Source organism: Pangasianodon hypophthalmus, chromosome 5 (genome assembly GCF_027358585.1).
Source record: "Pangasianodon hypophthalmus isolate fPanHyp1 chromosome 5, fPanHyp1.pri, whole genome shotgun sequence".
NCBI lineage: Eukaryota > Metazoa > Chordata > Actinopteri > Siluriformes > Pangasiidae > Pangasianodon > Pangasianodon hypophthalmus.
This window is the reverse complement of record NC_069714.1, coordinates 17198731-17210973: the sequence shown is the minus strand read 5'-3', so window position 1 is coordinate 17210973 and position 12243 is coordinate 17198731. Positions and strand designations below refer to the sequence as shown.

At 37.4% G+C, this 12243-nt stretch overlaps 2 protein-coding genes across 9 annotated transcripts in view; both read right to left on the bottom strand.

Moving 5' to 3' along the window:
• The window catches only part of ubr3 (ubiquitin protein ligase E3 component n-recognin 3), a 42214-nt gene extending 40180 nt beyond the window's left edge, over positions 1 to 2034 (bottom strand). For 3 of the 4 annotated variants that reach the window (XM_034304475.2, XM_053234048.1, XM_034304476.2), the window contains exon 1: positions 1510 to 2034. In XM_034304475.2, the coding sequence (XP_034160366.2) occupies positions 1510 to 1940 (431 nt within the window). In that variant the 5' untranslated portion in view covers positions 1941 to 2034. The remainder of the gene's footprint in view (positions 1 to 1509) is intronic. The other variant, XM_034304477.2, reaches the window with a different exon arrangement.
• Positions 2035 to 4909: 2875 nt separating this feature from the next.
• Positions 4910 to 12243, bottom strand: part of kalrna (kalirin RhoGEF kinase a) — a 156159-nt gene continuing 148825 nt past the window's right edge. For all 5 annotated transcript variants that reach the window (XM_026909922.3, XM_026909930.3, XM_034304479.2 and 2 more), the window contains 7 exons: positions 11711 to 11832; positions 11329 to 11460; positions 9806 to 9970; positions 9625 to 9703; positions 9314 to 9514; positions 8234 to 8372; positions 4910 to 7302 (listed from right to left, as the gene is read on the bottom strand). In XM_026909922.3, the coding sequence (XP_026765723.2) occupies positions 6757 to 7302; positions 8234 to 8372; positions 9314 to 9514; positions 9625 to 9703; positions 9806 to 9970; positions 11329 to 11460; positions 11711 to 11832 (1384 nt within the window). In that variant the 3' untranslated portion in view covers positions 4910 to 6756. The remainder of the gene's footprint in view (positions 7303 to 8233; positions 8373 to 9313; positions 9515 to 9624; positions 9704 to 9805; positions 9971 to 11328; positions 11461 to 11710; positions 11833 to 12243) is intronic.

Sequence of the window (12243 nt, the reverse complement as noted above, 5' to 3'; positions counted from 1 at the left end):
TCTTAAAATCACTCAGTAGCTAATGAGAATCTAATCTGCTGTAATTATGCTATAGACATAATGGTGTGCAATTTGGATTAAGTCATTGTGTCGCCATGACAACACGAGCATAACAGATAAAATAAAAGAGTATTATTTCGGCTGATGATATTGCTTTCTGTACTCTTAGCTTGGCAGCAATGAAAGTTAAAACATCTTACTCTTAAAGAGATCCTGAATTCAATTAGAAAATGATAGAGGTCCTTTTTATACAAGTCTCTGTTTGGTACTGCGATGATCATGACATGAAGAAAGAAAGAAAGAAAGAAAGAAAGAAAAAAGATAGAAAGAAAGACATATGGATAGGTTTATGCTGCTAGGTGTGCTGATAAGACTTTAAGCATCACACACAATTTCCTGTCACTGTGACAATGTGGCACTGTAACAACTGTTGTATTGTGTTATATTTATTGCACGGTGTGTTTTAATGTCTTGTATCTTTGTTATCTATTTGCACTGTAACTTTTCTTAATTTGCACTACAGTCAGTGTTGTCCAGTGTCTTATTGCATACGGGTTCTCTTATTCAGACTGTAAATTGACTCTGATGATTGTGTATTGTTTATTTTTATTCTTCTTCCAGCTTCGCTCCTTATTGTACATTTTTTGTATTTTTATCGGCTTTGTAATTCATTGTCTGTTGCCCTTCTACTCCGTCTTTCTCGTAAGGAAAAAACAAAATAAGAATTTCATTGTACCAAAGTACATATGACAAAAAAGATCTTGAATCCTGATGATCTGGACCTGCACTGTGTTCACTTTTCTATAATAAACTGCACCAAGGCCTTGGAGAAGTCCATCTCCTTCTACTGGATACCCGGATCTGGATAGAAGGACAAAGCTCTCTACTTTATTTTTTTCTGTGTAATGAAACAGAAAGTGCAGGGAAAGCTGAGTGAAGTAAAAGCCCTGCTGAGGACATGAGCAGTGCAATTAGTGCCAGAAGTTCTTCCTACCATTCAAGTGAAAAATGTCAAGAACAACACAAGCGGATAAAAAAACACTCCACACTGCAAAGCACACCAACCAGGGGACAGCCAATACCTCTGCATTCAGCTAGCTCAACTTAGAGCCGGTTTTTATTTTTTAAAAATATTTTTTAAATGTAAGGAAGAAAAAGGCGAGAGCTGTCAGTGAGGCTCTCTGTGGTTAAAAATAAACCACTGACACTCAGTAAGGCGTGCAGCTGAGATAAGCTAAGCTAAGCTAAGCTAGCTGTGTTCCCGTGCTAGGACTCTGGAGGCAGCGCTACTATTTAGCATTGCTAATCACCCTGTTTTTGTTTTTATTCCGCATTCCGGTGCTCATGACATGCATTCAGTTGAGGATTATTATAAAAATAAGTACAAGACAGACAGGTTATATTAGTTAATAATGTTACCTCAGCTAGCTAATGAGTAAAATTGCATAGCTGGACAGCTAGCTAGCTAGGTAGCTAGCTAGCTTGTAGCTATCAAGCAAATGAACTTACCCACTTTCTCGCATGACATTACTGTCTCCACAGTCGCAGGCCCCGCCAGCCTGACTCCTAAACATATTAAAATCATGGCCCGTGTGATCGCCGTTGTTAAAGCACTCAGCGCAGAGTGACATGCAGGGCGAAATGCCACAGGTCCGACAGCGATATGCTACAAAATTAGCAGTCCAGACCAAGCCGCACAGCGTAGCGTTATCGTAGGAGCGGACGGTTTTGCAGAACTCCTCGAAGCCGTCCCCTCCTGCCAGCAGATATTTACACCAGTCCAGGGCCTCGGTGTCCGCCGCCGGTTTCTCCGGATTGAGAACATTATCCAGCAGTTCCTGAAGCTGCCGGATCCCGGAGCTGTTGTCAGTCCGATTGAGGTCTGCCTTTAAGTGAGCGGCTGTAGCTTTCTTATCCCGGCGTAGCAGCGACGCCGCCATCGTTCACTCCGAACTGTTGTCCACAATTTATTTTGGTTGTCTTGTTGCTATGTTCACGGCGTTTCTCGCGATATCATGCAGCGTGTTGCCCGAATGACAGGACAGCCTAGTAGTAAATAAGAGAGGCTCGATCAGCTGGCAAGACTAGATGCTGCTTATCTCACATGGCCATGCAGGTCAGATGGCAACACACACACTTCTATTTTTGGAAGAAAGTATTTTAACAACAAAAGAAGTAAATATATATATATATATATATATATATATATATATATATATATATATATATATCATATGAGTAACTACAACCACAGATAAATCAGAGGTTTTTGCTCTACACAAGTCCAAATATGTAATAAACAATAAATAAGACTGACATACACCTCTATGTAATTTAAATAAACACAACAACTCTCAGTAGTGTGCATAGCAACAACAACAACAACAACAACAAGAATAATAATAATAATAACTATTATACTATACTTTTTGTATTCTTCTTCTTCTTCTTATTATTATTATTATTATTATTATTGTTATTATTATTATTCTTGTTGTTGTTGTTGTTGTTGTCGTCATCTTCAGTAACCACTTTATCCTGGTCAGGGTTGTGGTGGATCCAGAGCCTATGCATGGGGGAAATACACCCTGAATAAGACACAAGTCTATTACAAGACACCATGCAGTCACACATCCACACACTCATTCACACCTAGGGGCAATTTAGGGCATGTTTTTGGGAAGTGAGAGGAAACCAAAGGAAACCCACAAGGTCATGGGGAGAACATGTGAAACTTATAATAACCCAAGCTCAGGATTGAACCATTCATTGTAAGTTTGGTTGCTGGTTCACTTTCTTCTTTTCGCTCCATTCACATGTTGGACCACATTTACAAAATATAGAACTATCCACATAACAGCTTGTGACATACAGATGTCATCAATGAAGTGATTCCCGATAATCAGCTGTTCCTGTAGGATTTTTTTTGACATCTTGGTTTCATCCAACTGCTGAAGCCATGGTCCACGAAGAGCTTACAAAGCATGTAGGTGAACTCATTGTCAGAAGGTATCAATCAGGAGAGGGGTACAAAAGAATTTCTAAAACATTAAATGTACCATGAAACTCCATGAAGGCTGTCACTAACAAGTGGAGAAAATGGGGAACTTTTTTTTTTTTTTACCAAGAACAACCTCCAAAATGGATTAAAGAACAAGAAGAAAACACATCAGAGAGACTGCCAAGAGACCTGCAGCATCATTAAAGCAGTTGCAGGAATATCTGGCAAGTACTGATCACTCCCTGCATGTGACAACAGTCTCTTGTATTCTTCACATATCTGGGCTATGGATAGGGTGGCTAGATGGAAGCCCTTTCTCACAGGGGAAAAAAAATCCAGACCTGACTAAATCACCCAAAACCAAGTGGCAAAATGTGTTATAGTCTGATGAGATGAAGGTCTGGATAAGGGCGTCTGCCAAATGCCATAAATGTAAATGTAAAGGTAGAACCTTTCAGGCATCATTCTAAAAGATATGTTTGGTGCAAAAACAAGACAGCTTATCACCCAAAGAACACCATACCCATGATGAAGCATGGTGAAGGCAGCATCTCTTCAGCTGGAACTGAGGCTCAAGTCAAGCTAGAGGAAATCATCAATAGCTCCAAATACCAATCTATTTTGGCACAAAACCTGCAGGCTTCTGTTAGACAGCTGAAGATGAAGAAAAATTTCGCCTTCCAGCACAATAACGACCCAAAGCACACATCCAATTCAACAAAGTAATGGCTTCAGAAGAAGAAGATCAATATATTGGAATGGCCCAATTAGAGCACAGATCTAAATCCTATTAAAAACCTGTGGAATGCCTTGAAGAGGGCTGTGCACAGGAGAACACCTCACAATTTGATAGATCGGAAGCCTCTTTTCAAGGAAGAGTGGAATAAAATTGCCAAATCAAGAAGTTGGTAGACACTTACCAAAAAAGGTTGAGTGCTGTATTACATGCAAAAGGTAACAAAGTACTAGTTAAGGGGTGTGCACAACCAGGTTATTGTAAGTTGATTCTTTTTCTTCCATAAAACATCTCTATTTGTGTTTCACTTGAATTTTGTTGGTTGCTATATCATTATAGGTGGAAAAAGGTCAGACATGACTTATCTTGGTTTCATTTTTTACATCACAAAAAACTGCAATTTTAAGTTTTTAACTTTTTCACTGTACATAGATTCCTTCAATAGTTTGTTTTTCCTGCAAAACACTGATTTTAAAATGAGCAGCACCACCACAATTAAAGTTTGGCAAAAGAATAAAAGCACTGACCCTCTTCCTGTAATTGGAAACACTTGTAGAGGGATTCTGAACTGCTTTCGTTTTCTTAGATTTGCACATGTAGACTGCTCTTAATTCAGACTACAGGTTTTCAGTAGGGTTCAAATCTGGAAACTGAGATGGCCATTGACTACATTAATTTTATACAGTCATTTTTGCCATGATCATATATAGTCTTGATCTAAGCCAAGGTAAACAATGAAAATCACTCATTATTCATTCATCTTCAGTAGCTGTTTCCCCACTGTAAAACTGTTTTACGGTAGACCTTGAGCTTATTTTACGAACACTGGGTGTGAGGTTGAAATATACCCTACTCTAAATTAACATAGCCTCTTGAGTGCCTCTTGAGTGCTGCTAAAGAAAAGCATTTGCCCTGTTGTTGTGAGATTGTGAATTTGAATCCTGAGGATGCCACAGGACAGCAAAATTGGGGATGGCATACTCTGTCTCCTATGACAATCACAGTGAGACTAACCAATCATGGGCATCTGTAAGCTCATGTATGCTTTACAATGCCCTGTGATGCAACATGAGCAGCAGTTCGAAAAGATGCTGGCTTCATGCGTCTCAGAGGAAGCACATGTTAGCCTTCACCTCCCCTAGATGTAATTTCAATCAAAAGGACACAGGAAACAATTTATTAAACAAGCAGTTTATTAAACATCCAGTAACAAACAGCCCATCTGATTAAAGAACATTTTTATTATTCTATGTAAATTGTACACTTCGAGTTCTGTACAACAATGCTAACATGACTAAAACAACAAAAACAGATTTTCATTGTTTTCCGAACACTGTACTATCAAAGTAATTCTTGGAGACAATAGCCCTATAAACAACAAAGCAAGCACTATGATACACCAGTGTTACAGCCTGTTGTACGTGAAACATTGAAGCATCGTACCACACAGAATGTAGTTTATTGTGAATTAAAGAGAATAATAAAGAGAGTAAGACTCTGAGTCTGCATTGATTAGAAGAGTCATTCCTTTGTTGCAGTCACTGGTCATGCTGTAGCTATGTAGCTCCATTTATAACTGTGATGCTTTTCTCCCAAGGCCATATTAGAAAAACTGAAAATAATATGGAAAAAAAAAAGATAAACCTGCTTATTTGCTTATTACTAATTCTTTCTAGTTGTTTAGCGTTTTCCAAAGAATCATTTGATCCATTCAGGAATGGCAGTTGAACACGCAAGTCTCAACATTTAAGATTTTCAAGGATTTGAATCAAGGATTAAGGATGTCCTTAAGCCTGTGACTTCTTTGGTGGAACCTTTGAAAAATGTTCAGCATGTGCAAAACATATCTGTCAATCTGAAGTAACTGTATACAGATATACTGACCAATGATTACTTGCTGATTTTTTTTTTTTTTTTTTTTGTATTTATAGTTTGGTATTTTAGGATATTTTGAAGTTTGAGTGTTTTCCTTCTGACTTAGCTGCTGTAAAGATGTAAAAAGCAGCTGTTTTGGACAGAACTCTGTTGTCACGTCAGTTCTGGGCAGTGATTCTGCACAATCAGACTTTAAATAACATCTACAAATAATAAAATAATTGTACAAGCAAATACAACACAAAACACCATTTTTAAAACAGTCACTTAAATTAAACAGACATGGTCAAAACAGAATAAATATATTTAAGGCTTAAAGTTTGATTAATTCAGCCAAATCAAATAATCACTTTCAGATTTGAAGGTATTTAGCAGGAATCATTTTTAAAATATTAAGAAGCACACCACTTCCTGTCCAAAGGCATAATAAAACGCATCAAAGATATTTACCCTAGTTATGTATAGAAATGCTGAAAGGTTTAACAATGACCTAATGTTGATCTACATATTTTAAAACTGATTGTGTGGTGGTATTTTTAACCATAAGTAACGGTCATGCTGAAAATTCTAACTTTTAAATATCCTATATACTCCCATTATTCTCATATTGAATTTGTAAAAATATCTGTTGCCTATATCTACATACAATCCTTTTTCTAGAAAACAATGCTAAATACCTCTTCAATTACAGCAGTGTTAAACTGCATTCTATATTACTGTACATTCAAAGATTAACCTAGGTGGCATCGCCGTAAATTTATGGCCCAGGATTGTTTTAAATCGATAGTATTTCGAATGTAAACCCACAGTGATCTCAGTTTAGCCGAGTTCTTTAATACTTTGGTGCACTGTTTAATCCAGAAGTACACCAGGAATGCCTCTAGTTTTATCCATCCACAAGATGTCAGATTTTAGCTAACAAGAGCATACAGTTGTTTTCTAGGAATTGGTTCTAACTGGTATCACATTCTAAAATTATGGTGTTAAAATTATGGTCCTTGCGATGTGATTGACCAAAATGGTGAATCCCTGTTAGACACAGGCATGAGAGGTCTGTACAGAGTAAAAGACATTTTGTTCTGGTAATCTTCAACACATAACCCACTCTTCCGGTGTGTATTTCTCTGAGAAAGCACACTCTTTCTCATATGGTGTGTCCCATAGTGGTAGTGACCAAGCCTTTAATATTAGTGACAGGTCTGACATCATGCAGCTGCTTGCGTCTGTCAATAAAAGCCGCCAACCTGGCCGTATCCAGTGGAGTTTTGGAATAATCTCCACTGTGAGCGCTCACCCACGGGTGCTGCAAACATGCTGTCGAGCTTGGCCTTTTCCTGGTGTCTTGGTTCAGAGTTGAGACAATGAAATCCCTCGCTGCTTGACTCACACCACAGAAATACTCATCTGGGAAGCAGAAGTCCAGTTTGCAGATGTTAACACAGGTCTCTTCCAGACTCTCATCCAAAAACGGAGAGACTCCACTCAGCATGACATAGGCCAGCACTCCAACACTCCACACATCCGTGGAGAAAGACACCGGCGTGCCCTGGATCAGCTCCGGAGCAGCAAACTCAGGGTTTCCCAGCAGGAGGTGCACATACCGGTGCCCTGATATCTGCACTGCGTCACCAAAGTCTATCAGCTTCACACACGGTACAGGCATGCGGAGGTTGACCATTAGGTTTTCAGGCTGTACAAGAGAAAAGCTTATTAGCAAATTAACAAAAGAAAATTCAGAGAATTAACAGATACTCATTAAAAAGAACATGTGGGCTTTTATGCAGATATTTATGCAGCTTAAGTAGTAACAGTAAAGTAATAATAATAAAATCATTTTAATGAATTATCATTCTTTATGTGTCGCCTCCTTTCCAAAAATACAATCAGCTAATTTCATGAAATACCCATGAAATGAGTGTCATGAAGATATCAGTCACTTGTGCTCAGGCATCAGGGAAATGGCAAAATGCAGCTGACGTTGTTGTCCTTTTATAAAGAAGTAGACAAAAGTGATGGGAAAGAACAAGACGCTTAAAAAAAGCAAGGGAGATTTCATTTCTCTGTCTGAAACTAGTTGGCCTGTCGCTTACAAAAATTCAACCCTGTACCTTATATATACCATCTTTGATTTTAAGGAGATTGTAACTTACACAACTGTGTTGTGGACTAATTTGCATAATTAGTCTTTTTCACTGATATCAGTATTCGTGCTGTTATATCTGTGTTAAGTTGTATAAAATGCATAATGTACTTTTGTAAGATCTGGAGCTCTGAGCAAAATCTTTGCTGTGAGGTTGAGTGCATACACGTCCAGTCCTCAAACTTCCCTTCTGTGCAGATTTTTTTTTTTTTTTTCCTGGATGGGTTGCATCATCAGAAGTGTGTGTCCGTGCATACATGCAGCTTAGCGAGAACAGTGGTCATCATACGTACACTATTAGCCCTATATGACTGCATTCAACACTACTGTATCATGTGAAGCATTTGGAGTACCGCTGCATCTATATATTCCAGGACCTTTTCCTCTAATTTATCCTTAAATATAGAAAAATAGTATAACCTAAAAAACAGCTTGATTCTTGGTGTCATTTTAATGTCATGTTGAGTTTTATTTTATTTACCTTCAGGTCCAAATGGGCCACTTTGCAGGTGTGCAGGTGCTTTAAGGCTTCCACTGTGTCCTTAATGAAGAATGCCACCTTCTCCTCCATCAGCTCATCATGGGCCACCAGGTAATCCAGCAGACGCCCACCCTCCAGCCTGGACAAGAACACAACACAAACATTTTAAAATATAGAAAAGGATACATATACAAAGGAAATCTATGCTTTAATCCAGATCCAGGCCAACCATTACAGTTAAAAGTACATACAAGATTAGTCTTCACTGTCTTCATGAGATTAATATATATATATATATATATATATATATATATATTACATACACATACAGTACTGTGCAAAAGTCTTACACACATGCAAAGAAATGCTGTAGAGCAAAGATGCCTTCAAAAATAATGAAATTAAATGTTTCTACATTTTAAAAAAATACTATGAAGAGCAGTAAACAGTAATAAATGAAATAAAGTCAATATCTGGTGTGACGATCCTTTGATTTAAAAAAAAAAAAAATAGTAGTCACAGGTACAATTAGTGCAGTTTTATAAGGAAATGAGCTGTAAGTGTTACTGAGCATCTTGCAGTAGCAGCCACAGTTTTTCTGGAGACTTTGACTGTCACACTTGCTTCTTATTTTTGCAGCAAAATCCAGCAGCCTTCATTATGTTTTATTTTTTTTTTGTCTGAAAAGTGTCTTTGATGTAATATGCGGCTTTCTTTATTGACATCTAAAAATTTTTCTGTAACATTTAATTTTGTGCTGGAAAAGTAATGTTTGGAAATCTAAAATGTTTTTGTACTGAATCAATAATGTAGAAGTCATAAAATAAAAATCTATATACAAAGTTTGTACTTTGTACTAGGGTGCCTAAGACTTTTGCCAGTACTGTGTGTGTGTGTGTGTGTGTACATATATATGTATGTGTGTGTGTATACATTTTATATATATATATATATATATGTGATCTTGTTTGTCTTGTGTAAATGCATAAATGTCTGGATGCAAGAGTTTAACAGGCAAATATTATTACATATTACCCTGAAGAACTAATTCCATGTGAATAGGACATAAGTCAGACTTACAGCTCTAAGACGAGTATGTAGGCTGTTGGTGACTCATAAGTGTCGGTCAGAGCCACCAGCTGAGGATGCTGCACATGTTTCAGGATATCTGCCTCATGAGCCACCTGCTCTTTCTTCTGCATCTTCTTGTTGACAAACTTCACTGCTACCTCCTTCTTAGTGGCCTTTTGCAGACATTTCCTCACCACTGAGAAGCGGCCCCTGCAAACCAGAGAGAGAAAGAGTAAATGAGTGACAGTGCATGGTTCTGTTGTTAAGAGTTGGATTACCAAGCACATATTGTAAACAACAACAACAACAACAACATTTACCTTCCAATTTCACAGATTTCTGTAAATGCTGATTCAAAGTTGTCTTTCCACTGGATTCCAGTTCCATCATATGTTGAAGCTTAAGACAAGTATAATTATTGGAACATTTGAATTTTAATTAAATGAGATAGGCTTGCATTGTGAATACAGTCTGTCTGATAAATGTGTGTGCTGCACTAACCACAGCTGGGTAGAGTGACCATGTTGGAGGGCTCACTGGGGGCACTGATGCCCCAGGGGTTGCTGGCTCTTACTCTGAACTGGTAATGTCCACCTGGGATCAGATCCTCGATCTTCACACATACATCAGCTGTGGAGCGTACTGACTGCTGCCACACCAGGGAGTCTGCAGATTAACATGCATAAGCATTTGCACACATACGAAATAAGTACAATTTTCCATTATGTTTATTCTTTCTAAATCAATCATAAATTGTTCATTATTTAAAATCGCACAACAGTTGTCAGAACAGGAGGTAAAGCAATGCAATGTAGAATTTAATTATGCGTTTAATATTGAAGTGTTTCACCATCAGCGGTGTGGTATTGATCTTGTGTCTCAAGAATCTCTTGATTACAGAAATTCAGTTTTGAGCCTCAGTCTCCACTTACAGTCTCTGACAACCATACATGCTTTTTAAGCAAGGTGAATGTAATAACCTTCTATTACCACTAGTCTGTGCTCATAACTCATGTTAAATTTACATCATATAAGATTAGTATATTGTAAAATGGAACCACTTGTGTATTTTATTCTACATAAGGCTAATTTCCAAATCATCATCATCATTTTTTTTTTCTTAAATCATCTTGTTTTCCACATTGGTAGAACACTCTAGTTAATGCACGGTTTTGAAGCATCGTTCATTTTTTTTTCAGTAGCAAAATGCTGCAGCTAAATGGTGCTTAATAGCACCTACTAAATGCTGTCTGTGTACTTGTTGTAGTGTTTTCAGGGTTCATATTTGCTTTAATCACTAAAAAACCCTTAATCATTATTTAGCCTTCAATTTGGCAGACGATACCATATATTGTGCCATATATTATATAGATATTTTGCTTAAATATTCTTCCAAAGAAGAATTCTAAGAGTAATCTGAGTAAGTTATTCCTTTTGAGTATTCATAATGAAAATCTTAGCAGATGCAATCAGTATTCAACCATTAAATACTTTTTAATAGTAAGACTTCCAACCCTGCAGATGACACTCCCACTAAGAGCAAATAATTTATATGAATTATAGTGAAATACTACCAAACATTTAGCTAAATACAATCATTAATGATCCACAAATATCTGGAAATTGCATAATCATACCTAGCCAACCATTTTACAAATTATTTCTTAATGTTTATACATTTACAAGCCAGCTAACGTCACAGCAAGCTAGGATGCCTATAGTGCTTGTAACAGTTGCTACTACAGTAGTATTTTTAGGAAATTTAATATATGGACCTATATATTTTTTTTTATCTAATAATGTGACAATCTCAAGTCACAGTTAATGTGGCCAAAATCATAGAATTCACACAATTTTGATTATGTTGATAATATAATATGCATTTATTATTAATAGTAATATAATAAAAAATTATTACAAAATTTCAAAAACCTAAGGGCTAAAGGGTCTTGGTTCAGTTCAGTCACTTCATCATGCAATAATAATAGTTGTGAGTTGGAAACATACTGAAATGCAGGCATTACCCTCTTGTCTGTACTCCACGGTGTAACTGGTTATGGCACAGTTTCCCAAGCTAGCAGGGGGAAGCCAGTGCACCACCACTGCTGTACTGCTGGCCTCCTGGGCTACGGGTCGAGCTGGGGCTGCTGGGATGCCTTCACATGAGCATAGATACCGAAAACATCAGTTAGACAATGATTCATACTGGTCTCCCCCCCACACATCCTTTATTAACAAGCACAAAAGACAAAAAATGTGAATGACTCCCTTTTCAAAATTTTACCACCACAACAGCAGAGAGAAAATAGATGGGTCCTTTTCCCACATTATCCTGCATAATGCTTATATGAAAACAAATGACAGGCAATAAATCAGGCAGATGGACATCTCCCTTTTCCACATTACCTTGTACTTTAATTGAAGCAGAGGATGAAGCTGTGCCGTGGTCATTAACGGCAATGCAGGTGTAAATGCCCGTGTCCTGTGGCATCAGATTACAGATCTTTAACAGAATGTCACCTGTTTCCCTGGACAGAAAAAAAAGACACAATAGATTCAGAAAAGAAAAGAAAATATCGAACATTTCTAGTCTACAAATTGCAAACATGTTTAGATAAACACAACCTGAGACATATATTACTGAATGCAAAACAAGAAAAAGTGAGAGCAAGTATGCACTGCTTAAACCACCTTAGGCCTAAGAAAATGACTCAACCATTAACTTCTCAGTGGCTGGCACCAATTTAAATTCAACACTAATACTAAATTAGTATTAAACATTTATTTGAGAATCCAAAGGGCTTTTTACTGGACCAACAGTACATGGTGTCCCATAAGTCCAGCAGCACAGGGTTAATGTATATGTTTATATTTTGACAGACCATGATGTATCTGAGCAAGCAGAAGTTAATCCAAATAATTCTACTCTAAATCAAAGG